Source organism: Anomaloglossus baeobatrachus, chromosome 5 (genome assembly GCF_048569485.1).
Source record: "Anomaloglossus baeobatrachus isolate aAnoBae1 chromosome 5, aAnoBae1.hap1, whole genome shotgun sequence".
Lineage (NCBI taxonomy): Eukaryota > Metazoa > Chordata > Amphibia > Anura > Aromobatidae > Anomaloglossus > Anomaloglossus baeobatrachus.
This window is the reverse complement of record NC_134357.1, coordinates 167,549,065-167,572,448: the sequence shown is the minus strand read 5'-3', so window position 1 is coordinate 167,572,448 and position 23,384 is coordinate 167,549,065. Positions and strand designations below refer to the sequence as shown.

The following is a 23,384-nucleotide window of genomic DNA, read 5'->3' as shown; positions in this document are numbered from 1 at the left end:
CTGACCACGTCAGGGGGGAAGGGATAAAGTGTATCCTTAAAGCGCTTGGAAGAAACGCTTATCCGGACAAACTCGGCGTGTCTGGACTGCCTCCGAGACGTCAGAGTGATCCAGAAACCTACTCGCTGTACTCTTGGGGGACCTTGAGAAGGTGACCCTTCTGCTGGATGAGCCTGAGAGAGAAACATCCAGCATCATTTTTATGGACGCAATAAGAGCATTCACTATGGCGTCCGCCTCAGGGATATCAAGGTAGAGAGCGGCATCAGGATCAGAATCCTGATCAGCCACCTCCTCTTCTGATACAGAGAGTCATTTCTCTGAGACCCTGAACAATGTGATGAGGTCGAGGGGGTGTCTAAGCGAGCTCGCCTAGGCGGTCTGGGACTGCGGTCCGTGTCAGAGCTTCACCCTGGGACCTATGAGACACCCCGGGGGAACATTGTTATTCCAACTGAGGGGAATAGAGGGCAGTGATTGTACAGTGCCCATGGTCTGAGATACCAGTCTGGACTGCCAGCTTCTAGTATTTTAGCCATAGTCTCAGAAAGTCTGTCAGTAAAAACTGCAAACTCCGTCCCTGTCACCTGGATCTGTTTGGTTGTTGTCCCTGGGACCCCTTGAGCAGAGGCCAGAACAAATGCCACAGGGGTCCACCATGAGGGTCAATGGAACCTGCCGGTTTGCACATGCAGCGCTGGCAGCTCAGTAAGCCTGTGTTTTGTTGCCCCTTGAGCCACACCACAGGGTATATGACCAGAAAATTGACTGTGCACCATACAGTGTAAAGTATAGCAAAGATATAAACTCTAAACACACTACTACACCAGGGAAATCAGCACCTCAGGTGCTGCTTACCGCCCGCTGAAAGCGGTTGTGTGGCCCCCTGAACTCGTGCCTGGGTCCCCCAGAGTTTGTCTCCCCTCTGCAGCGTCCTAGGAGCTGACAGTAATGGCTGCCGGCGTCCTGAGGAGATGAGGGAGTCGTGGGCGTGACCGAGAAAGTGCGGGAGTTGGAGTCACAGTGTGCACAGTGAGGGGGGTGGAGTATGCAAAGCATGCTCCAGCCCTCCGTGCTGCCGTGCTGTGCAGCGTCCCGCCCTTCCCCTGACTGGCAGGGCTGAGGGCGGGAAGAACGGAGACTAGGCCCAAAAAGCCGGGGACTCTAGTTATAAGCGCGGCCGCCGTAAAAGCGCGGCCAGCGCAGAGTCCCCGGCGCACAAGTCCCAGCCGCGCCTCAGTAAAAACAATGGCGGCGGCGGTCAGCGCGGCCGTCCCCATACACAAATACACTCAGCACCGCTGCAGTGTATAATGGCACCAAAGGCGGTCAGCGCCGCAGTCCCCGGTGCACTAGCACACCCAGCAATGCTGGAGTGCTGCTGTGCGCGGTCCCCACGGGGACACAGAGTACCTCAAAGATGCAGGGCCCTGTCCCTGATCGATACCCGGCTCCTATCCAGCAGGCTCCTCAGGAGTTGTGGAAGGAGCACGGCCTCAGTGCCTGGAGACCGATAGGATCCCACTTCCACCAGAGCCCTGAGGGGGATGGGGAAGGAAAGCAGCATGTGGGCTCCAGCCTCCGTACCCGCAATGGGTACCTCAACCTTAACAACACCGCCGACAAAGAGTGGGGTGAGAAGGGAGCATGCTGGGGGCCCTATATGGGCCCTCTTTTCTTCCATCCGAAATAGTCAGCAGCTGCTGCTGACTAATCTGTGGAGCTGTGCTTGCATGTCTGCCTCCTTCGCACAAAGCAAAAAACTGAGGATCCCGTGAGAGCACGGGGGGTGTATAGGCAGAAGGGGAGGGGCTTAACACTTTTAAGTGTAATACTTTGTGCAGCCTCCGGAGGCATAGCCTATACACCCAATTGTCTGGGTCTCCCAATAGAGCGACAAAGAAAAGTCAATAGCAGTCCATGGATCCGTGAAGAACACACACAGCACACAGGTGACATCCATGTGAAGTCTGACTTGTGCCAAAATTAAATGCATTCAAGAAATTAATGTTTTTATGTCAAAGATGTGCACAAATGATAGATATTTTGAAAAGAAAAAAAACCCCACGTTGAGTCCCCCTATTGTTTTAATGAGCAAAGTTAAAGAAAACATCTGAGAGCTGATTTTAACAGAAAGGGAAGGTCCATGGTTATTGGGCCCTTCTCAGCCTAAAAATACCATCCCGCAGCCACCCCAGAAGTGGTGTATTACATTAGATGCACCAATTTTGACGCTTTGCCTCGGCTTTTTCACGGTTGCCGTGGTGTAGTGGTAATTGTAGTAATGATTTTTGGCAGTGCTGCAACCCCTCAACCTACTGTGTCTCACCCCATAACCATGTAGATTGTAAAATTGTGAACAAGACCTCTCCCCTCTGTACCAGTCTCTCAATGTTTGTCTAGTCATTTTATACATGTATACCTTTTTACTTAGTGTTCTAAAAAGAAATAATAATTAGTTTCTTCCTCAGTATAAAAGTTATGAAGCACTTTAGTGTCTTTGGAAAGTATTTAAACCACAAAATTAAAGTAAGTGTCATTGAATATTTGCTAAATGGTGACAAAAAGCACACGGTCATCGTGGTTAACCTGAAGAAGTCTATATGGCTTCAACATGTGTAGAGAACTAAACTGCATGATTCTTCATTACCTCGCTTCTTTGGAGCATTATTTCTTGAAGCCAAAGTAAATGCCAAAAAACACTAACTTTATTTTCTCCTCATATTAGTTAGGGCAAATGAGAATTTTCTGGTCAGAAAATCTGATGCGTAAAGCACCAGTAGTTGGTATACTCGTAGTTATATAGGTCGAAAAAAGACTTAGATCCCTGTAGATCAACCTTCCTCCACCAATGTGTGGAAGGGAAAAGCAGCGGGAAATCAACAATTATTCCGTAATGAAATCAGCAGCGTTTTTTGTAGCTGCACAAGGTCTGCATCTGATCAGTCCCGCATGGATGAACCCTATAAATATACTGACAAGTCAACTAGCTTCTCAAGAATACATAGATGTTCCTTCAGAAATTTAGATTGGGGAACTCAGATTGTAAATTTCTGCACAGAATAGTGAGAAGAGAGTAAACACAACTGAAGTATTGCAATAATTGGAGAATGTATGAGCCCGAGTGAACAGCAAGGGATCTTCATTCTACAACAAATGTTTTGATGGACAATGAAGGAGTGTTGTGTATAAGAAATCCCTCGCGTGTTGTTCTGTTATCGTTTGATTCATTGTGGCTTCCTGTGGATCACCACTGTTGGATACCAATTCAAAAAGACTTCTATTTCTTTTTAACCTCACTAAATAAATATGTAACCATATAAATGGCACTAAAAAGACACATGAATGGCTATAACGCACCTATGTCTTCCTTCAGGTCGATTTCAGCTGTTGTTGGATGGATAATGCCTTCAACTTTCATTGAGCCTATATGGCCGAGATCACTTTGAGTCAGGGACAACTAGGTAAAAATAATAAAAAGAAATAACACAAATGAAATGTTTTTAGTAGATCTTCATTAGACGTGTGATGCCACGTCAACAAGCATGTAACATTGTAATGATACAAGATTATAGGGATCAAAGAAGGGAATTTTGTTTACTTACCGTAAATTCCTTTTCTTCTAGCTCCTATTGGGAGACCTAGACAATTGGGGTGTATAGCTTCTGCCTCCGGAGGCCACACAAAGTATTACACTTAAAAGTGTAAACCCCTCCCCTCTGCCTATACACCCCCCCGTGCATCACGGGCTCCTCAGTTTTGGTGCAAAAGCAGGAAGGAGGAAACTTATAAATTGGTCTAAGGTAAATTCAATCCGAAGGATGTTCGGAGAACTGAAAACCATGAACCAAGAACAATTCAACATGAACAACATGTGTACACAAAAGAACAACAGTCCGAAGGGAACAGGGGCGGGTGCTGGGTCTCCCAATAGGAGCTAGAAGAAAGGGAATTTACGGTAAGTAAACAAAATTCCCTTCTTTGTCGCTCCATTGGGAGACCCAGACAATTGGGACGTCCAAAAGCAGTCCCTGGGTGGGTAAAAGAATACCTCGGTAAAAGAGCCGTAAAACGGCCCCTTCCTACAGGTGGGCAACCGCCGCCTGAAGGACTCGCTTACCTAGGCTGGCATCTGCCGAAGCGTAGGTATGCACCTGATAGTGTTTCGTGAAAGTGTGCAGACTCGACCAGGTAGCCGCCTGACACACCTGCTGAGCCGTAGCCTGGTGCCGCAATGCCCAGGACGCACCCACGGCTCTGGTAGAATGGGCTTTCAGCCCTGAAGGAACCGGAAGCCCAGAAGAATGGTAGGCTTCAAGAATTGGTTCCTTGATCCACCGAGCCAAGGTTGACTTGGAAGCCTGCGACCCTTTACGCTGGCCAGCGACAAGAACAAAGAGCGCGTCCGAGCGGCGCAGGGGCGCCGTACGAGAAATGTAGAGTCTGAGTGCTCTCACAAGATCTAACAAGTGCAAATCCTTTTCACATTGGTGAACTGGATGAGGGCAAAAAGAAGGTAAGGAGATATCCTGATTGAGATGAAAAGGGGATACCACCTTAGGGAGAAATTCCGGAACCGGACGCAGAACCACCTTGTCCTGGTGAAATACCAAGTAGGGGGCTTTGCATGACAGTGCAGCTAGCTCAGACACTCTCCGAAGTGATGTGACTGCCACTAGGAAGACCACCTTCTGCGAAAGGCGTGAAAGAGAAATATCCCTCATTGGCTCGAAAGGTGGTTTCTGAAGGGCCGTTAGTCCCTCCTTACAAGCGTCCGCTAGAACCCTGGGATCTGAACAGGGTGCTATGTGGCAAACCCCCTGCAGGAACGTGCGTACCTGCGGAAGCCTGGCTAGACGCTTTTGAAAAAACACAGAGCGCCGAGACTTGTCCCTTAAGAGAGCCGAGAGACAAACCCTTTTCCATTCCGGATTGAAGGAAGGATAGAAAAATGGGCAAGGCAAATGGCCAGGGAGTAAAACCCTGATCAGAGCGCCAGGATAAGAAGATCCTCCACGTCCTGTGGTAGATCTTGGCGGACGTTGGTTTCCTGGCCTGTCTCATAGTGGCAATGACCTCTTCAGATAACCCTGAAGACGCTAGGATCCAGGACTCAATGGCCACACAGTCAGGTTGAGGGCCGCAGAATTCAGATGGAAAAATGGCCCTTGAGACAGCAAGTCTGGTCGGTCTGGTAGTGCCCACGGTTGACCCACCGTGAGATGCCACAGATCCGGGTACCACGACCTCCTCGGCCAGTCTGGGGCGATGAGGATGGCGCGGCGGCAGTCGGACCTGATCTTGCGTAACACTCTGGGCAGCAGTGCCAGAGGAGGAAATACATAAGGCAGTCGAAACTGCGACCAATCCTGAACTAATGCGTCTGCCGCCAGAGCTCTGTGATCTTGAGACCGTGCCATGAATGCCGGGACCTTGTTGTTGTGCCGGGACGCCATTAGGTCGACGTCCGGCATCCCCCAGCGGCAACAGATCTCTTGAAACACGTCCGGGTGAAGAGACCATTCCCCTGCGTCCATGCCCTGGCGACTGAGAAAGTCTGCTTCCCAGTTTTCTACGCCCGGGATGTGAACTGCGGAGATGGTGGAGGCTGTGGCTTCCACCCACAGCAGAATCCGCCGAACTTCCTGGAAGGCTTGCCGACTGCGTGTGCTGCCTTGGTGGTTGATGTATGCCACCGCCGTGGCGTTGTCCGACTGAATTCGGATCTGCCTGCCTTCCAGCCACGGCTGGAACGCTTTTAGGGCTAGATACACTGCCCTTATCTCCAGAACATTGATCTGAAGGGAGGACTCTGGCTGAGTCCAGGTACCCTGAGCCCTGTGGTGGAGGAAGACCGCTCCCCACCCTGACAGACTCGCGTCCGTCGTGACCACAGCCCAGGATGGGGGCAGGAATGATTTCCCCTTCGACAAAGAAGTGGGGAGAAGCCACCACTGAAGGGAGGCCTTGGCTGCCCGAGAAAGGGAGACGTTCCTGTCGAGGGATGTCGACTTCCTGTCCCATTTGCGGAGAATGTCCCATTGAAGTGGACGCAGATGAAACTGCGCAAATGGAACTGCCTCCATTGTTGCCACCATCTTCCCTAGGAAGTGCATGAGGCGCCTCAAGGGGTGCGACTGGGCTCGAAGTAGAGATTGCACCCCTGTCCGTAGTGAACGCTGTTTGTCCAGCGGAAGTTTCACTATCGCTGAGAGAGTATGAAACTCCATCCCGAGATATGTCAGCGATTGGGTCGGTGTCAATTTTGACTTTGGGAAATTGATGATCCACCCGAATCTCTGGAGAGTCTCCAGAGCAATGTTCAGGCTGTGTTGGCATGCCACCCGAGAGGGGGCCTTGACAAGAAGATCGTCTAAGTAAGGGATCACCGAGTGTCCCTGAGAGTGTAGGACTGCTACCACTGTTGCCATGACCTTGGTGAAGACCCGTGGGGCTGTCGCCAGGCCGAAAGGCAGTGCCACGAACTGAAGGTGTTCATCCCCGATGGCGAAACGCAGGAAGCGCTGATGCTCTGGTGCAATCGGCACGTGGAGATAAGCATCCCTGATGTCGATTGATGCTAGGAAGTCTCCTTGGGACATCGAGGCGATGACGGAGCGGAGAGATTCCATCCGGAACCGCCTGGTTTTCACGTGTCTGTTGAGCAGTTTGAGGTCCAGAACGGGACGGAAAGCTCCGTCCTTTTTTGGCACCACAAACAAGTTGGAGTAAAAACCTTGGCCCCATTGCTGAAGGGGGACAGGGATCACCACTCCTTCTGCCTTCAGATTGCTCACCGCCTGAAGAAGAGCATCTGCTCGCTCGGGGGGGCGGAGATGTTCTGAAGAAACGAGTCGGAGGACGAGAGCTGAACTCTATCCTGTAACCGTGAGACAGAATGTCTCTCACCCATCGGTCTTGGACATGTGGCAACCAGGCGTCGCAAAAGCGGGAGAGCCTGCCACCGACCGAGGATGCGGTTTGGGTAGGCCGAAAGTCATGAGGAGGCCGCCTTGGTAGCGGTTCCTCCGGCGGTCTTTTTAGGACGTGACTTAGACCGCCATGAATCAGAGTTCCTCTGACCCTTCTGTGGCCTGTTGGACGAGGAGAATTGAGACCGGGCTGAGGGCCGAAAGGGCCGAAACCTCGATTGTACCTTCCGTTGTTGAGGTCTGTTTGGTTTGGACTGAGGTAAGGACGAGTCCTTTCCCTTGGATTGTTTAATGATTTCATCCAATTGCTCGCCAAACAGGCGGTCGCCAGAAAATGGCAAACCGGTTAAGAACTTTTTGGAAGCAGAGTCTGCCTTCCATTCACGTAGCCACATGGCCCTGCGGACTGCCACTGAATTGGCGGATGCTACCGCCGTACGGCTCGCAGAGTCCAGGACAGCATTCATGGCGTAGGACGCAAACGCCGACGCCTGAGAGGTTAAGGACACAACCTGCGGAGTAGAGGCTCGTGTGACTGCATTAATCTCAGACTGACAAGCTGAGATAGCTTGGAGTGCCCATACGGCTGCGAATGCCAGAGCAAAGGACGCGCCTATAGCTTCATAGATGGATTTCATCAGGAGCTCTATCTGCCTGTCAGTGGCATCCTTGAGTGATGAGCCATCTGCCACCGCAACTATGGATCTAGCCGCCAGTCTAGAGACTGGAGGATCCACCTTGGGACACTGAGCCCAACCCTTGACTACGTCAGGGGGAAAGGGATAACGTGTGTCATTAAGGCGCTTAGTAAAGCGTTTATCCGGAAAAGCTCGGTGTTTCTGGACTGTATCTCTGAAGTTGGAGTGATCAAGAAACGCACTCCGTGTACGTTTGGGAAACCTAAATTTGAATTTCTCCTGCTGAGAAGCTGACTCCTCAATCGGAGGAGCTGGAGGAGAAAGTTCTAACACCTGATTGATGGACGCTATAAGGTCGTTTACTATGGCGTCCCCCTCAGGTGTATCAAGGTTGAGAGCGGCGTCAGGATCAGAGCCCTGATCTGCCACCTCCGCTTCATCCTCCAGAGAGTCTTCATGCTGAGACCCTGAGCAGTGTGATGAAGTCGAGGGAAGTTCCCAGCGAGCCCGCTTAGCCGGTCTGGGACTGCGGTCCGTGTCGGAGTCCTCACCGTGGGACCTATGAGTCGCCCCAGGAGCACTTTGCTGCGCCGACCGAGGGGGGTCTGAGAGCAATGATTCAACAGTGCCCGGGGCCTGTGTTACCAGTCTGGACTGCAAAGCTTCTAGTATCTTAGCAGACCATCTATCCATAGACTCAGAAAGTTTGTCAGCGAATACTGCAAACTCTGTCCCTGTCACCTGGACAGTGGTAGCAGGTGGTTCCACCTGGGCCGAGGGTCCCACCGGTGGCTGAGGCTCCGGCTGAGTGAGTGTCACAGGGGCCGAGCATTGCACACAATGAGGGTAGGTGGAACCTGCAGGTAGCATAGCCGCACATGAGGTACAGGTTGCAAAATAGGCCTGTGCCTTGGCACCCTTGCTTTTTGCGGACGACATGCTGTTGTCTCCTCTTAGAGCAATCAGTGAGGGTATATAGCCAAAAGCAAATAGTGCGGCCGTACAGAGTAAATGTATACAATATAAGCATATAAATATACACTTCGGCACCCAGGGGGGCCAGCACCTAGTAACAGGTGCGGCTTACCGACCGCCCTCAGCGGTTGTGTGACCACCAGATTCCCTGCCTGGGCCTCCCAGAGCTGTGGAGCTCGGTGTTGTCTCCCCTCTGAAGTTCTCCAGCGTCAGAAGTGCTGATAGGAATGGCTGCCAGCGTTCTGAGAGGAGGAGGGAGCCGTGGGCGTGCCTGAGAAAGTGCGGGAATCTGGTGCCCCACGGTGCTCAGTGAGGGGGGAGGAGGATACTAAGTATGCTCCAGCCCTCAGCGCTGACGTCCAGTGCAGCGTCCCGCCCTTACCCCTGACTGGCAGGCCGGGGGCGGGAGTATGCGGTACTAGGCCGCAAAAGCCGGGGACTAAAGTTATAAGCGCGGCCGGCAAACAAGCGCGGTAGTCCCGGCGCACAAACACACCCAGCAGCTGCTGCAGCGTCCATTACACAGGCGCTCTATGCGCCGTCCCCAAGGGGACACAGAGTACCTCAGAGGAGCAGGGCCTGTCCCTGACGATACCCGGTCTCCTGTCGAGCAGATTCCCCCAGGGGCTGCGGAGGGAGCACGGTCCCAGTGCATGGTGACCGGTTAGGATCCCACTTCACCCAAAGCCCCTAAGGGATGGGGAAGGAAAACAGCATGTGGCTCCAGCCTTTGTACCCGCAATGGGTACCTCAACCTTAACAGCACCGCCGACCAGAGTGGGGTGAGAAGGGAGCATGCTGGGGGCCCTGTTATGGGCCCTCTTTTCTTCCATCCGATATAGTCAGCAGCTGCTGCTGACTAAATTGTGGAGCTTGCGTGCATGTGTGCCTCCTTCAACACAAAGCATAAAAACTGAGGAGCCCGTGATGCACGGGGGGGTGTATAGGCAGAGGGGAGGGGTTTACACTTTTAAGTGTAATACTTTGTGTGGCCTCCGGAGGCAGAAGCTATACACCCCAATTGTCTGGGTCTCCCAATGGAGCGACAAAGAAAAGGGGTGGTCTGATACCAATAATGCCCTTTATAGATAGCTATCTTTAAATGGTGAAAACTTTTGTAATTTGCATTATTATAAAAGTCCCTACCTACCCTGCTAATCCCTATATCTGCATTTTATTCCTTACTTTCTGTGATGTTTCATTTGACGGAAATCTCAAAGTAAACGTAACAGGAGGATGGTTCTGCGGCTTCTATCATGCCCCCCGAAAAAGGATGTCATCATGGGGTGGCCTTGTGGCCATTTACCAGATCTACTTGCCACAGCTGGGGTCACTGCTGTCCCCTGATGACATTTTGTTTAAAGGGAAGTTGATAGAAAAGTGACTGAAGCTTCTGTCCCCACCACCACACTTCTATACTTGCTACCAGCTTCTTCAGTGGCCACCGCCATTGTCCCTGCTTCTAACACTACTGGCTCTTTCCATGAAACACATCGTCATCATGGTGTGGCTATATAAGCACAGTGAGTGATACCAGCATCACTCCGTGATGACAATTCATTTGAGGGATGTGATAGAAGATTTTGGTCACTTCTCCATCACCATCCCTGAAACAGGAGGTCATCAGGGAATGGCAGTGACAGAACCTGTGGTAAGTGGCTGCAGCATCTCGCCCCCAAGACACCCTGTTGCAGGGGGTGTGATAGAAGTTTCGGGAAACTGACTGCATGGTCATCGACCTGTGGCATTTCTATTGAGGTTCCCCTGGAAATTCCATTACATTACTACTGTAATAAGTTCTGTTAAACCTTGCAAATGTATTTAATGTTCAGGTTAAAATAAAAAAAACAAAAAACAAAACCTTACCTTCTGCCCAAGCAAAAGACTCTTTGAGGAAAGGATGGTAAACCCATCTCCTGGTCCGTCATCTGATGTAGAACTGGACGCACCTTCCTTTCCATCCGCTTGTTTTTCCTATTTGGAGGTAGAAACAATCTTGGTTAGTGAACGACATGATAACACTACATATGAGGAAAGAGCAGATTACCCAGTGGAGCATTTATTGTTTTTTTTTTCTCATTTTTGGCGATAATAAAATATAGAACATTGCTTGCCTTTGTGCAAAATTCATTCACAGTTTTGATGAAGTTGGCACAAGACCAAAAGAAAAAAAAAAAAAAAAAAAAAAAAAGGGACTTAACCCCAAAAATGATGGATCGAGGCCGAAACTTTGATACCTCTTCTGGGTTACATCCAGTTGTACTGTTACAGCTATTATATCTAAAGCAAATTAGCTAGAATGTTTGTAAAACCATTGGTAATATATGCGGAGGCACTAATATTTATTTTACATGTATATAATATGCAATCCCCGATGTGCATGATGGAGATCGTGCAGGCTATTGAAACACATTTAGACCATGCAGTCTGCACACAGTAGCACCAGAAACAGGCAGCCTGGCATTATAGTGTTCAAAAATGGCTGCTGGGACACTATGGAGAAATGGTCGAACCACTGGTCCTCCATTGATCCATTGTATACTGTAAGTGAAATTGGACTTCACATACTACGTCTAAGTTGTGAAGCGGTGTATACACAAATCATCAGAAGGTATTTGCACGACATTGGACTATGAATCAGATGTGAAGGTGATCCATTTACCTCATGCCAGCCCTCTAATGGCTATCATGGTACAATGATATGACAATGGAAGCTGCAGTGGAGGCCCATCCTCTTCAGCGACAAGTTTCACTATCATTGGGTTCACGACAAAAGTCGAAGATTGGGCTGGAGACCATGTGGGAATGACATGAAGAGGTCTTCATGAGGAAATGTCACAGTGGTCATACTTCCAGGATGATGCAGTGTGGCATGATGTAAGGTAGCCAGAACCCTCTAGTTTTCATTGCAGGGGCACTAACATCTCAGTGTTGCATTGCTTTTGTGGTGAAACCAGTGTTATGGCCATTTCTCCAAAGTGTCTCAGGGGACATTTTTCAACATGACAACGCCAGGATGCATATTGTTCTTACTAGTGTAAACAGCCTGCTTTGCCTAAACCTGCTGCCATGACCTGCAGCATCCCCGGACTGGCCTTCCATCAAGCACATCTGGAATGTCATTTCTCAGCAATTGCACAGGGAGCTGACAGCAGAAGATCTTGATTATGTGTGTGCCCAAGTGCATTCAGCATCGCAGAACATTGCTCAGACAACCATTAATAACCCCAGTGATAGCATGTGTGTAAGTGTGAGAATTTCTGCATGTGGTGTCCATACTCAATACCTCGAGATGTTTGAAAAATGTATTTCCATTATTCATCATTTGCCTATCAATAATATATCTATCTACCGATCCTGTGATTTCCATAAATCCATAACGTTTTCTTTATTGTGTAGCAACATGGAATTTTTCAATTGCATAGATAATAAAGTTATTCTCTTGCAGTGAAGTTCATTATTTTGGGAATAGCTGTTTGGCCATTGAACGAGGCAGTCCTAGAGGCTATTGTTAGGCCCTTGTTCACATAGAAACCAATATCAATCGGCTGTAGGGATGGCAATGAGCTGACGGAGAGAGCGGAATTGCGTAGACCTGAAGCATTAATTGCCAAAAAAAAAGTAAAAGTAATGGCAGAATTTTTTTTTTTTTTACCTTTTAATCTTACTTAGAATTTTTTCCCCATGTTTTTCAGTACATTGCATCATAAAGTGACTGGTTACACTGTGTTGATACAAACAACTCTAAAGCTATTGTGCAAAAAAAAATAAATAAAAAAATAGTCCAGTCATGAAGCGGTTGAGGGGAACGGGTCATCAGAAAATGACCTATATTTTAGATAGTTTTTTCAAGTTGAATGTATTATTCTTTTGAATTATCATATTTTTCGCTTTATAAGACGCACTTTTGTTCCCCCAAATTTTGGGGGAAAGTAGGGGGTGCGTCTTATAAGCCGAATATACGGGGGGGGGGGTATATTTACACACAGCATGGTCCAGGGGAGGTGAAGGCAGCTCTGGAGCGCTGCTGGGGGCAGGTGAACGCTGAAGAACCAGCGAGAACCAGAACCAGGAAGTGGAGGAACAGAAGCACGGAGCAAGACAGGAGGGAGATCAGCGCTGGAGGAGGTAAGAAAAGAGTGTTTTATTTTACTATGGGCAGCAGCATGGGGGCGATATCTAACACAGGGGAACGTGTGCAATCCATAGGGGGCCATAGGCAGCACAGGGGAACGTATGCAATCCATAAGCAGCACAGGGGAATGTGTGCAATCCATAGAGGGCCATAGGCAGCACAGGGGAACATATGCAATCCATAGGGGGCCATAGGCAGCACAGGCGAATGTGTGCAATCCATAGGGGGCCACAGGCAGCACAAGGGAACGTGTGCAATCCATAGGGGGCCATAGGCAGCACAGGGGAACGTATGCAATCCATAGGCAGCACAGGGGAATGTGTGCAATCCATAGAGGGCCATAGACAGCACAGGGGAACATATGCAATCCATAGGGGGCCATAGGCAGCACAGGGAACGTGTGCAATCCATAGGGGGCCATAGGCAGCACAGGGGAACATGTGCCAGCACAAGGGGGCTATATTCAATATAAGGGGGCCATATCCAGATTAAGGGGGCTAATTTTAGGATGGGGGCTATGAGGGACATATACCCTATATGATTTGTTAGACGGACACTGGCATAAGATGAACCCCATTTAACATTAAAGAAAAAAAAAAATCTCTTTTCCTTCACCAAATTTGGGGGTGCGTCTTATAAAGCGAAAAATACGGTATGTCTTTCCTGAATTTATCGCATTAAAAAGGTCACTATGAAGGAGGTGAGCTGTAACCAACACCTATCGCTGATGGTAGTTTGGGTGTTATTTGTCATTGTAATCCTGTCTGTGATGATAATGAAACAAAAAAAAAAATACAGTAAAAATACAGGAAACAAGTTTGTAATGCTAGGCCTTGTGGATGGCTAGTATAAAAATTGTAATATATATGTATGTTTGTTTCTTTTTTCCTAGTGAAAAAAAACATTAATAGGCACATTATCAATTAAAAATATATTTAAACATAAAATTTGATTTAAGCAATAGGCACATTCTGATGGCACATTCCTTTCAATGTCTATTGTTTTAGTCCCTTTGTAAACCATTTCTTTGTGAATCATAGCTTTGTTCAATCTCCTGAATATACCATTTGATTTGCTTATTTAACTTTACAAAAATTCTAATAAAAAATACTTAATCTAATTAGTGAGCTGTACAGAAGGTGTCTACATTGTGTGCCCTAGGGGCCATTGTGAGAAGACGAATATTTTAGATATTTCATTTGGTTAGGAAAATAACAAAAATGAATATAAAACACAATATTTTGCTCATTTTATACGACTATGTATTGAGTGTACTTGAGTTTTTAGTGTTGCTTTGGTTAAAAATATTTGCTTACTTTTTGGTAAGACCTTCAGTTTAGTTTGGGGAAAGCCCTCTCCTGGAGCACCCCATTACCCCACTGTGTTCTGAGACTGATAAATAAAATGAAACCATACAATGGGAAAAGGAGCTGCTTCTTAAATTTTCCAACTACTGTGCATAACCCGAGCACCATAGTGCCATAGCCCCAGGTAATAATGCCAACCTTTCTGAGTACTTTGCCCTTCCCAGTTTTTGCTTTCTTCGTCAGTTTGTCCAATGACTTGCCACCCTTTTTCTTTTTCTTCTCTACAGGTTGAGAGAGGATAGTCTCTTTGCCGCGGGAGCCACGCTTTTTAGCCAAGAGTTCAGGGTGAATTCTTGGCAGGACGCCTCCACTTGCAATTGTCACCCCTCTGAGTAACTAAGACAGAAATATATAATAGATAAAGAGAGTAGCATTGGGATCAGACTGGGAGGAGCTTTAATTTAAGCATGCATGGATAATAAAATACTTTTAAAAGCACCACTTCAATGTTTTTTTTTTTCCAGTGCTGAAGTGCACTTTAAATATAAGTCCCCTGCCGAAGTCTTATACTCACCTTCCGGTGGTATCCTCCATTTTTAGCTGTTCACTTGGCGCCATCTTGTGCCCATAACTTCTGACTGGCCGGAAGTCAGAAATTACACACAAGCTCTCATTGCATCTCTATGAGGCCAGAACAAGGCTCTCAGAGTTGTATTGAGTTGTGACCTCCGGTGTGCTCCGTGAAACAATGGAGCTGCCGACAGGTCTCAAAGTGCCAGAGACCGACTGGAGCGACGCTGGAAAAAGATGAATATGGCGGACAGGTGAGAGTCAGACAGGGGACTTATATTTAAAGCACCACTCTTGCAGTGAAAAAAAAAAAAAAAAAAACACAATGGCTGTAGTGGGGCTTTAATTGTAGTTGATGTTCCAGAATGATCTATTGTCTGCAGCTCCAATCACCCCATGGAATAATTTGCTTTCTATATCTATCATAATAAAGAAAAATCCTTCTACAGTTTTTAATGCAGTTTTCAAACCAAAGGAAAATATATAAAAAATGGACCAATAATTACATAATTTTGCCCTCCCCTAAAAAATTAAATATGCAACCACTGACAAGTTTATGGTACATCAATTTGATTTCAGATTGATGGGACCAGCAATGCTAAATAGTGTCACCCATTCCTATTTACAGCAAAGATTTGGCCACATATATAAGATAATAAAACAGATGAATTGATGTTCTCGACCGTTTCCATATGCCCTTTGGGCTACGCACCAATACCATACTAGATAAACACCATTCAAAACTGGGTGTAAAGATCATTACTGGAAACAAGTGCCATATGTTTTAAAGTAAATCTGTCATCAAATGTCTAGTTTTATTAAATATAAAAAAAAATTATAAATTGCATGTGTGATTACTTTTTTAGATACTGACTGCTTTGAAAGTCAGAATCTACCTAAAGACCGTACCTATTATTCAATGGAAGCACGCTGCCATCTTGTGGATGAACAGCTTCTCACTGATCCCTCTGCACAACGTGTGCTTCTAATGTGTGCGGCAGAGACCCGACATGCGCTGCTCCCTTGGAAACACTGATTTATTAGAACGCTTTTCCATGCCTCTCTGCAGCATCACCATCTACCACTGTCACACCGGTCTGTGCTCTGATCACAGTGAAAACGCTCCAGTCAGAGCAAAGAACAGTGATAGCGATAGATAATGAAGCTGCTGAAAGGCAGAGATAACTAATTATTTCTGCTGGAGCGGTGGTGAGCGGTCTCCTCATCCAGTGCAGAGGTGTCCCCCGGAGCAGAGTATATGGGAACACTTCCTGGTCTCTCAGTTCTGGGGGACACCTCTGAACTAGATGAGTCGACAACTGACCACAGCTCCAGCAGTGATAATTACAGTTATCCCTGCCTTTCAGCAGCTTCATTATCTATCACCATCAGTGCACAGACCAATGTGACAATAGCGGGTAGTGAAGTTGCAGACAGGCAGGAAATAGTCTTCTAATAAAGCAGCAGTGTCTTGGGGAGCGGCCACGCTCTCATTCCACAACAATGAAAATGGTATCTGCTCTCAGCAGCGAGGCCAATCTCCTCAGATCAGATACGTCACTTCCATGCTGTGTAGTGACATAGGGTCTTCTTGTATTTCAGGAAATGGTGGGAACTTTTTACCTATAGTCAGATCAGCATATAATTTGCATATTTTTACCACACTAATAAAGCCCTTTCCTCCCTGATTCTTCATGATTTCTATTCAGAATTAATTTACCTTTTTACCAGTAATACATTTTTTTTTTTGCTGGAGTGATGCTTCAAATCCAATGTCTTTGCCCCTGGTCTTACACTCACCCGCCAGCATCTTCACCTTTTTACAGAATTGCTCCGGTCTTGCGCTGCCATCTTGTGTCCATAATTTCTGACTGGCTGAAAGTCAGAAGTTGGGTCACAAGCTCCCAATGCAAGTCTATGAGAGCCAGAACAAGGCTCTCATAGAGGTAGATTGAGTTGTGATCTCTGGTGCACGCCATGAAACACTGGAGCTGCCAGCAGGTCACAAACTGAAGACTTACCGTAGCGGCGGTGACAGAAAATGAAAAATGCCAGAGAGTGAGTATAAGGACGACTTCTCAATCGCTAATGCTTCAGCTCGCATTAGCGATTTTTTTTCTCAGTCCAAATCAGACAGAAAAAAAAAAAAGAAGGGAATTTTGTTTACTTACCGTAAATTCCTTTTCTTCTAGCTCTAATTGGGAGACCCAGACAATTGGGTGTATAGGCTATGCCTCCGGAGGCCGCACAAAGTACTACACTTAAAAGTGTTAGGCCCCTCCCCTTCTGCCAATACACCCCCCCGTGCTCCCACGGGCTGCTCAGTTTTGGTGCAAAAGCAAGAAGGAGGAAAAAATAATTATAAACTGGTTTAACTTCAATCCGAAGGAAACTCTGAGAACTGAAACCATTCAACATGAACAACATGCGTACACAAAAAAACAGGGGCGGGTGCTGGGTCTCCCAATTAGAGCTAGAAGAAAAGGAATTTACGGTAAGTAAACAAAATTCCCTTCTTCTTTTTCGCTCTATTGGGAGACCCAGACAATTGGGACGTCCAAAAGCAGTCCCTGGGTGGGTAAAATAATACCTCGTAAGAGAGCCGTAAAACGGCCCTTTCCTACAGGTGGGCAACCGCCGCCTGAAGGACTCGTCCACCTAGGCTGGCATCCGCCGCAGCATAGGTATGCACCTGATAGTGCTTCGTGAAAGTGTGCAGGCTCGACCAGGTAGCCGCCTGACACACCTGTTGAGCCGCAGCCTGGTGCCTCAAAGCCCAGGACGCTCCCACGGCTCTGGTAGAATGGGCCTTCAGCCCTGAGGGAACTGGAAGCCCAGACGAACGGTAAGCTTCGATAATTGGCTCCTTGATCCACCGAGCCAGGGTTGATTTGGAAGCCTGTGACCCTTTACGCTGGCCAGCGACAAGGACAAAGAGTGCATCCGAGCGGCGCAGGGGCGCCGTACGAGAAATGTAGAGTCTGAGTGCTCTCACCAGATCTAACAAGTGCAAATGCTTTTCACCTTGGTGAACTGGATGAGGATAAATAGAGGGTAAGGAAATATCCTGAATGAGATGAAAGGGGGATACCACCTTAGGGAGAAACTCCGGAACCGGACGTAGAACCACCTTGTCCTGGTGAAAAACCAGAAAAGGGGCTTTGCACGACAACGCTGCTAGCTCAGACACTCTCCGAAGTGAAGTGACTGCTACTAGAAAAACCACTTTCTGCGAAAGGCGTGAGAGAGAAATATCTCTCATTGGCTCGAATGGTGGTTTCTGAAGAACCATCAGCACCCTGTTTAGATCCCAGGGTTCTAACGGCCGCTTGTAAGGTGGAACGATGTGACAAACACCCTGCAGGAACGTGCGTACCTGTGGAAGTCTAGCTAGGCGCTTCTGGAAAAACACAGAGAGCGCTGAAACTTGTCCCTTAAGGGAACCGAGCGACAAACCCTTTTCCCGTCCAGATTGAAGGAAGGACAGAAAAGTAGGTAATGCAAATGGCCAGGGAGAAAAACCCTGAGCAGAGCACCACGACAGGAAAATTTTCCACGTCCTGTGATAAATCTTGGCGGACGTTGGTTTCCTAGCCTGTCTCATAGTGGCAATGACTTCTTGAGATAACCCTGAAGACGCTAGGATCCAGGACTCAATGGCCACACAGTCATGTTGAGGGCCGCAGAATTCAGATGGAAAAACGGCCCTTGAGACAGCAAGTCTGGTCGGTCTGGTAGTGCCCACGGTTGGCCGACCGTGAGATGCCACAGATCCGGGTACCACGACCTCCTCGGCCAGTCTGGAGCGACGAGGATGGCGCGGCGGCAGTCGGCCCTGATCTTGCGTAACACTCTGGGCAACAGTGCCAGCGGAGGAAACACATAAGGGAGCTGAAACTGCGACCAATCCTGAACTAAGGCGTCTGCCGCCAGAGCTCTGGGATCTTGAGACCGTGCCATGAACGTTGGTACCTTGTTGTTGTGCCGGGACGCCATGAGGTCGACGTCCGGCACCCCCCAGCGGCAACAGATCTCCTGAAACACGTCCGGGTGAAGGGACCATTCCCCTGCGTCCATGCCCTGGCGACTGAGATAATCTGCTTCCCAGTTTTCCACGCCTGGGATGTGAACTGCGGATATGGTGGAGGCCGTGGCTTCCACCCACATCAAAATCCGCCGGACTTCCTGGAAGGCTTGTCGACTGTGCCGCCTTGGTGGTTGATGTATGCCACCGCTGTAGAATTGTCCGACTGAATTCGGATCTGCTTGCCTTCCAGCCACTGCTGGAACGCTTTCAGGGCAAGATACACTGCCCGAATTTCCAGAACATTGATCTGAAGCGAGGACTCTTGCCGGGTCCACGTACCCTGAGTCCTGTGGTGGAGAAAAAACCGCTCCCCACCCTGACAGACTTGCGTCCGTCGTGACTACTTCCCAGGATGGGGGTAGGAAGGATTTCCCCTTCGACAATGAAGTGGGAAGAAGCCACCACCGAAGGGAAGCTTTGGTCGCCTGAGAGAGGGAGACGGTCCTGTCGAGGGACGTCGGCTTCCTGTCCCATTTGCGTAGGATGTCCCATTGAAGAGGACGCAGGTGAAACTGCGCGAAAGGGACTGCTTCCATTGCTGCCACCATCTTCCCCAGGAAGTGCATGAGGCGCCTCAAGGGGTGTGACTGGCCTTGAAGGAGAGATTGTACCCCTGTCTGTAGTGACCGCTGCTTGATCAGCGGAAGCTTCACTATCGCTGAGAGGGTATGAAACTCCATGCCAAGGTATGTGAGCGATTGGGCCGGTGTCAGATTTGACTTTGGAAAATTGATGATCCACCCGAAACTCTGGAGAGTCTCCAGGGTAGCGTCGAGGCTGTGTTGGCATGCCTCTAGAGAGGGTGCCTTGATCAACAGATCGTCCAAGTACGGGATCACCGAGTGACCCTGAGAATGGAGGACCGCTACTACAGTAGCCATAACCTTGGTGAAAACCCGTGGGGCTGTTGCCAGGCCGAATGGCAGTGCCACGAACTGCAGGTGTTCGTTTCCTATGGCGAAGCGCAAGAAGCGCTGGTGCTCTGGGGCAATCGGAACGTGGAGATAAGCATCTTTGATATCGATCGATGCAAGGAAATCTCCTTGGGACATTGAGGCGATGACGGAGCGAAGGGATTCCATCCGGAACCGCCTGGTCTTTACGTGTTTGTTGAGAAGTTTCAGGTCTAGGACAGGACGGAAAGACCCGTCCTTCTTTGGGACCACAAACAAGTTGGAGTAAAAACCGTGGCCCTGTTGATGAAGAGGAACAGGGACCACCACTCCTTCTGCCTTCAGAGTGCCCAGCGCCTGCAGAAGAGCCTCGGCTCTCCCGGAAGGCGGAGAAGACCTGAAGAATCGAGTCGGGGGACGAGAGATGAACTCTATCTTGTAACCGTGAGACAGAATGTCTCTCACCCAGTGGTCTTTTATTTGTGGCAGCCAGGTGTCGCAAAAGTGGGAGAGCCTGCCACCGACCGAGGATGCTACTAGAGGAGGTAGAAGTCATGAGGCAGCCGCTTTGTTAGCGGTGCTCCCAATGGCCTTTTTAGGACGTGACTTAGACCGCCATGCATCAGAGTTCCTTTGTTCTTTCTGAGACCTTTTGGACGAGGAGAATTGGGACCTGCCCGCGCCCCGAAAGGACCGAAACCTCGACTGCCCTCTCCTCTGTTGGGAGAGGTTCTGCTTGGGCTGGGGTAAGGATGTATCCTTTCCCTTGGATTGTTTGAGGATTTCATCCAGGCGCTCGCCAAAGAGCCTGTCGCCAGAAATTGGCAAACCGGTTAAACGCTTTTTTGGAAGCGGAATCTGCCTTCCACTCCCGTAGCCACAAGGCCCTGCGGACTACTACCGAATTGGCGGTCGCAACTGCCGTACGGCTCACAGAGTCCAGGACAGCATTCATAGCGTAAGACGCAATTGCCGAGGTCTGGGAGGTAATGGAAGCCACTTGTGGCGCGGCCGCTTCAATTTTCGCTTGACCTGCTGATATAGCTTGTAGCGCCCATACGGCTGCGAATGCTGGGGCAAAAGAAGCTCCGATAGCTTCATAGATGGATTTCATCCAGAGCTCCATCTGCCTGTCAGTGGCATCTTTAAGCGAGGCCCCATCTTCCACTGCAAGTATGGATCTAGCCGCCAGACTGGAGATTGGAGGATCCACTTTGGGACATTGAATCCAACCTTTAACCACTTCCGGGGGAAAAGGATAACGTGCATCCTTAAGGCGCTTAGAGAAACGCTTATCCGGACAAGCATGGTGATTCTGGATTGCCTCTCTGAAATCAGAGTGGTCTAGAAACATACTCTGTGTACGCTTGGGGAACCTGAAGCGAAATTTCTCATGCTGAGAATCAGACTCCTCCGCCGGAGGGGCTGAGGGAAGAATATCCAGCAACTGATGAATGGATGCAATAAGATCATTCACTATGGCGTCCCCGTCTGGAGAATTAAGATTGAGAGCGCTCCCAGGATCAGAATCCTGATCAGCTGTTTCCGCATCATCAACCAGAGAATCCCCCCGCTGAGACCCTAAACAATATGATGTCGAGGGAAATTCTAAGCGGGCTCGCTTAGACGATCTGGGACTAGGTTCTAAGTCCGAACCCTCCGTCTGGGATGTATGAGATACCCCGTGAGGACATTGTTGGTCCAACTGAGGGGGGTCAGGGAACAATGATTCAACAGAGTCCCTTTGCTGAGATACCGGTCTGGACTGCAAGGCTTCTAGTATCTTAGCCATAGTCTCAGAGAGTTGATCCTTAAAGGCTGCAAACTCAGTCCCCGTCACCTGGACAGTGTCAACAGGTGGCTCCCCCTGGGCCCCTCTTAGCAGAGGATCCGGCTGAGGAAGTGTCACAGGGGTCGAACACTGTAAACAATGAGGGTCAGTGGAACCTGCCTGTAGCTGGGTCTTACATGCGGCGCAGGCAACATAATAAGCCTGTGTTTTGGCACCCCTGCCTTTTATGGGCGCCATGCTATAGTTTTCCCTGAGTAACACAATAGGGTATATAGCCAGAAAGAACTGTGCTCATACAGTGTAAATTATATACAGTACACAAATAATGTACCCATACAATACAGCACCATGGGGCTAGCACCACATGTGCTGTTTACCAGCCGCCTAAGCGGTTGTGAGGCCACCAGAGACCGTGTCTGGGTCTCCCATGAATATGTCCCTCTCTGCAGCGTCGGTGGAGCTGACAGGAATGGCTGCGGCGTCCTGACGAGCTGAGGAAGCTGTGGGCGTGGCCTAGAAAGAGCGCGAAACGGGCGCTCATACTGTGTACAGTGAGGGGAGTGGAGCATGTAAATCATACTCCAGCCCTCATTGCTGCTCGCTCCGTGCAGCGTCCCGCCCTTCCCCTGCCTGTCAGGGCTGAGGGCGGGAGAAAAAAAGGGAAACTAGGCCGCAATGAAGCCGGGGACTGTAGTAATAAACGCGGCCGCCGTAAAAGCGCGGTCGCGTGAAAGTCCCCGGCGAACTACAAGTCCCAGCCGCGCCGCAGTGTCCCGTGGCAACGGCGGTCAGTGCGGTAGCCCTTACATATAAACACACTCAGCGACGCTGAGTGTGTAATGGCACATATAGACCCGGTCAGCGCCGCGGTCCCCGGTGCACTAGCACACCCAGCAAAGCTGAGGTGATGCCGTGCGCGGTCCCCATAGGGATACAGAGTACCTTTAAGATGCAGGGCCATGTCCCTGAACGGTATCGGCTCCTATCCATCAGGCTCCACAGGAGTTGTGGATGAAGCCCGGTCTCAGTGCCTGGAGACCGATAAGATCCCACTTCACCCAGAGCCCTAAGGGGGATGGGGAAGGAAAAACAGCATGTGGGCTCCAGCCGCCGTACCCGCAATGGATACCTCAACCTTAACAACACCGCCGACAAAAGTGGGGTGAGAAGGGAGCATGCTGGGGGCCCTATATGGGCCCACTTTTCTTCCATCCGACCTAGTCAGCAGCTGCTGCTGACTAATCTGTGGAGCTGTGCTGTGCGTGTCTGACGTCCTTCGCACAAAGCAAAAAACTGAGCAGCCCGTGGGAGCACGGGGGGTGTATTGGCAGAAGGGGAGGGGCCTAACACTTTTAAGTGTAGTACTTTGTGCGGCCTCCGGAGGCATAGCCTATACACCCAATTGTCTGGGTCTCCCAATAGAGCGAAAAAGAAAAAAAAAAATCAAAATCGCAGCATGCTGCTTTTTTGCGCGTTTCTCACAGCATTTTTCTCAATGATTTCCTATGGAAGCGTGTTTAAAGAAGGATCTCACACGCATACCAGCATTCCAATTTGCGAGTGTGGCAGTAACTTCACTCATTCATTATTCAACAGATGAATGTGACATCACATTTCCAGAGGTTAATTATCTGACACATGTGGAACCGAATTAATTTTGTTAAGATGTTGCAGGAAACATGCATCTCAATCGCATCACACACGCGAGTCAAATCATTAAATTATTCAAAACAAGCATCGCACTTGCGTTGCACTCGGACCTAACGTGAACTAAAATCAGCAGAGTTTATTAGTCGGACCGATTTTACACGCATAAGTGTGTTTCCAACCTAAGGCAGAGGGCAGGGGACTTGGACTTAAAGCGCCACTCCAGAGGTGATATAAAAAAAGCTTAGAGGTGCTTCAACGTCATCTTGAATATTAGGAAAATTATACACTTACCTGATTGAGTTCTTCGTCATTGGCAACTGCTAAGAGAATGTGCCTTGGAGTAATCCTTCCTTTCTTATTGTCTCTGGCTGCATTCCCTGCAAGCTCCAAGATTTCAGCTGTAAG

The 23,384-nt window shown here is 49.0% G+C and overlaps 1 protein-coding gene across 1 annotated transcript in view; it reads right to left on the bottom strand.

Annotated features, from left to right (window-relative positions):
• MACROH2A2 (macroH2A.2 histone) overlaps positions 1-23,384 on the bottom strand; it is an 83,663-nt gene that overhangs the window by 15,167 nt on the left and 45,112 nt on the right. Inside the window, exons 3-6 of the mRNA XM_075349005.1 lie at positions 23,271-23,377; positions 14,186-14,383; positions 10,412-10,519; positions 3,361-3,460 (exon numbers count right to left, since the gene is read on the bottom strand). Of these exons, the coding sequence (XP_075205120.1) occupies positions 3,361-3,460; positions 10,412-10,519; positions 14,186-14,383; positions 23,271-23,377 (513 nt within the window). The remainder of the gene's footprint in view (positions 1-3,360; positions 3,461-10,411; positions 10,520-14,185; positions 14,384-23,270; positions 23,378-23,384) is intronic.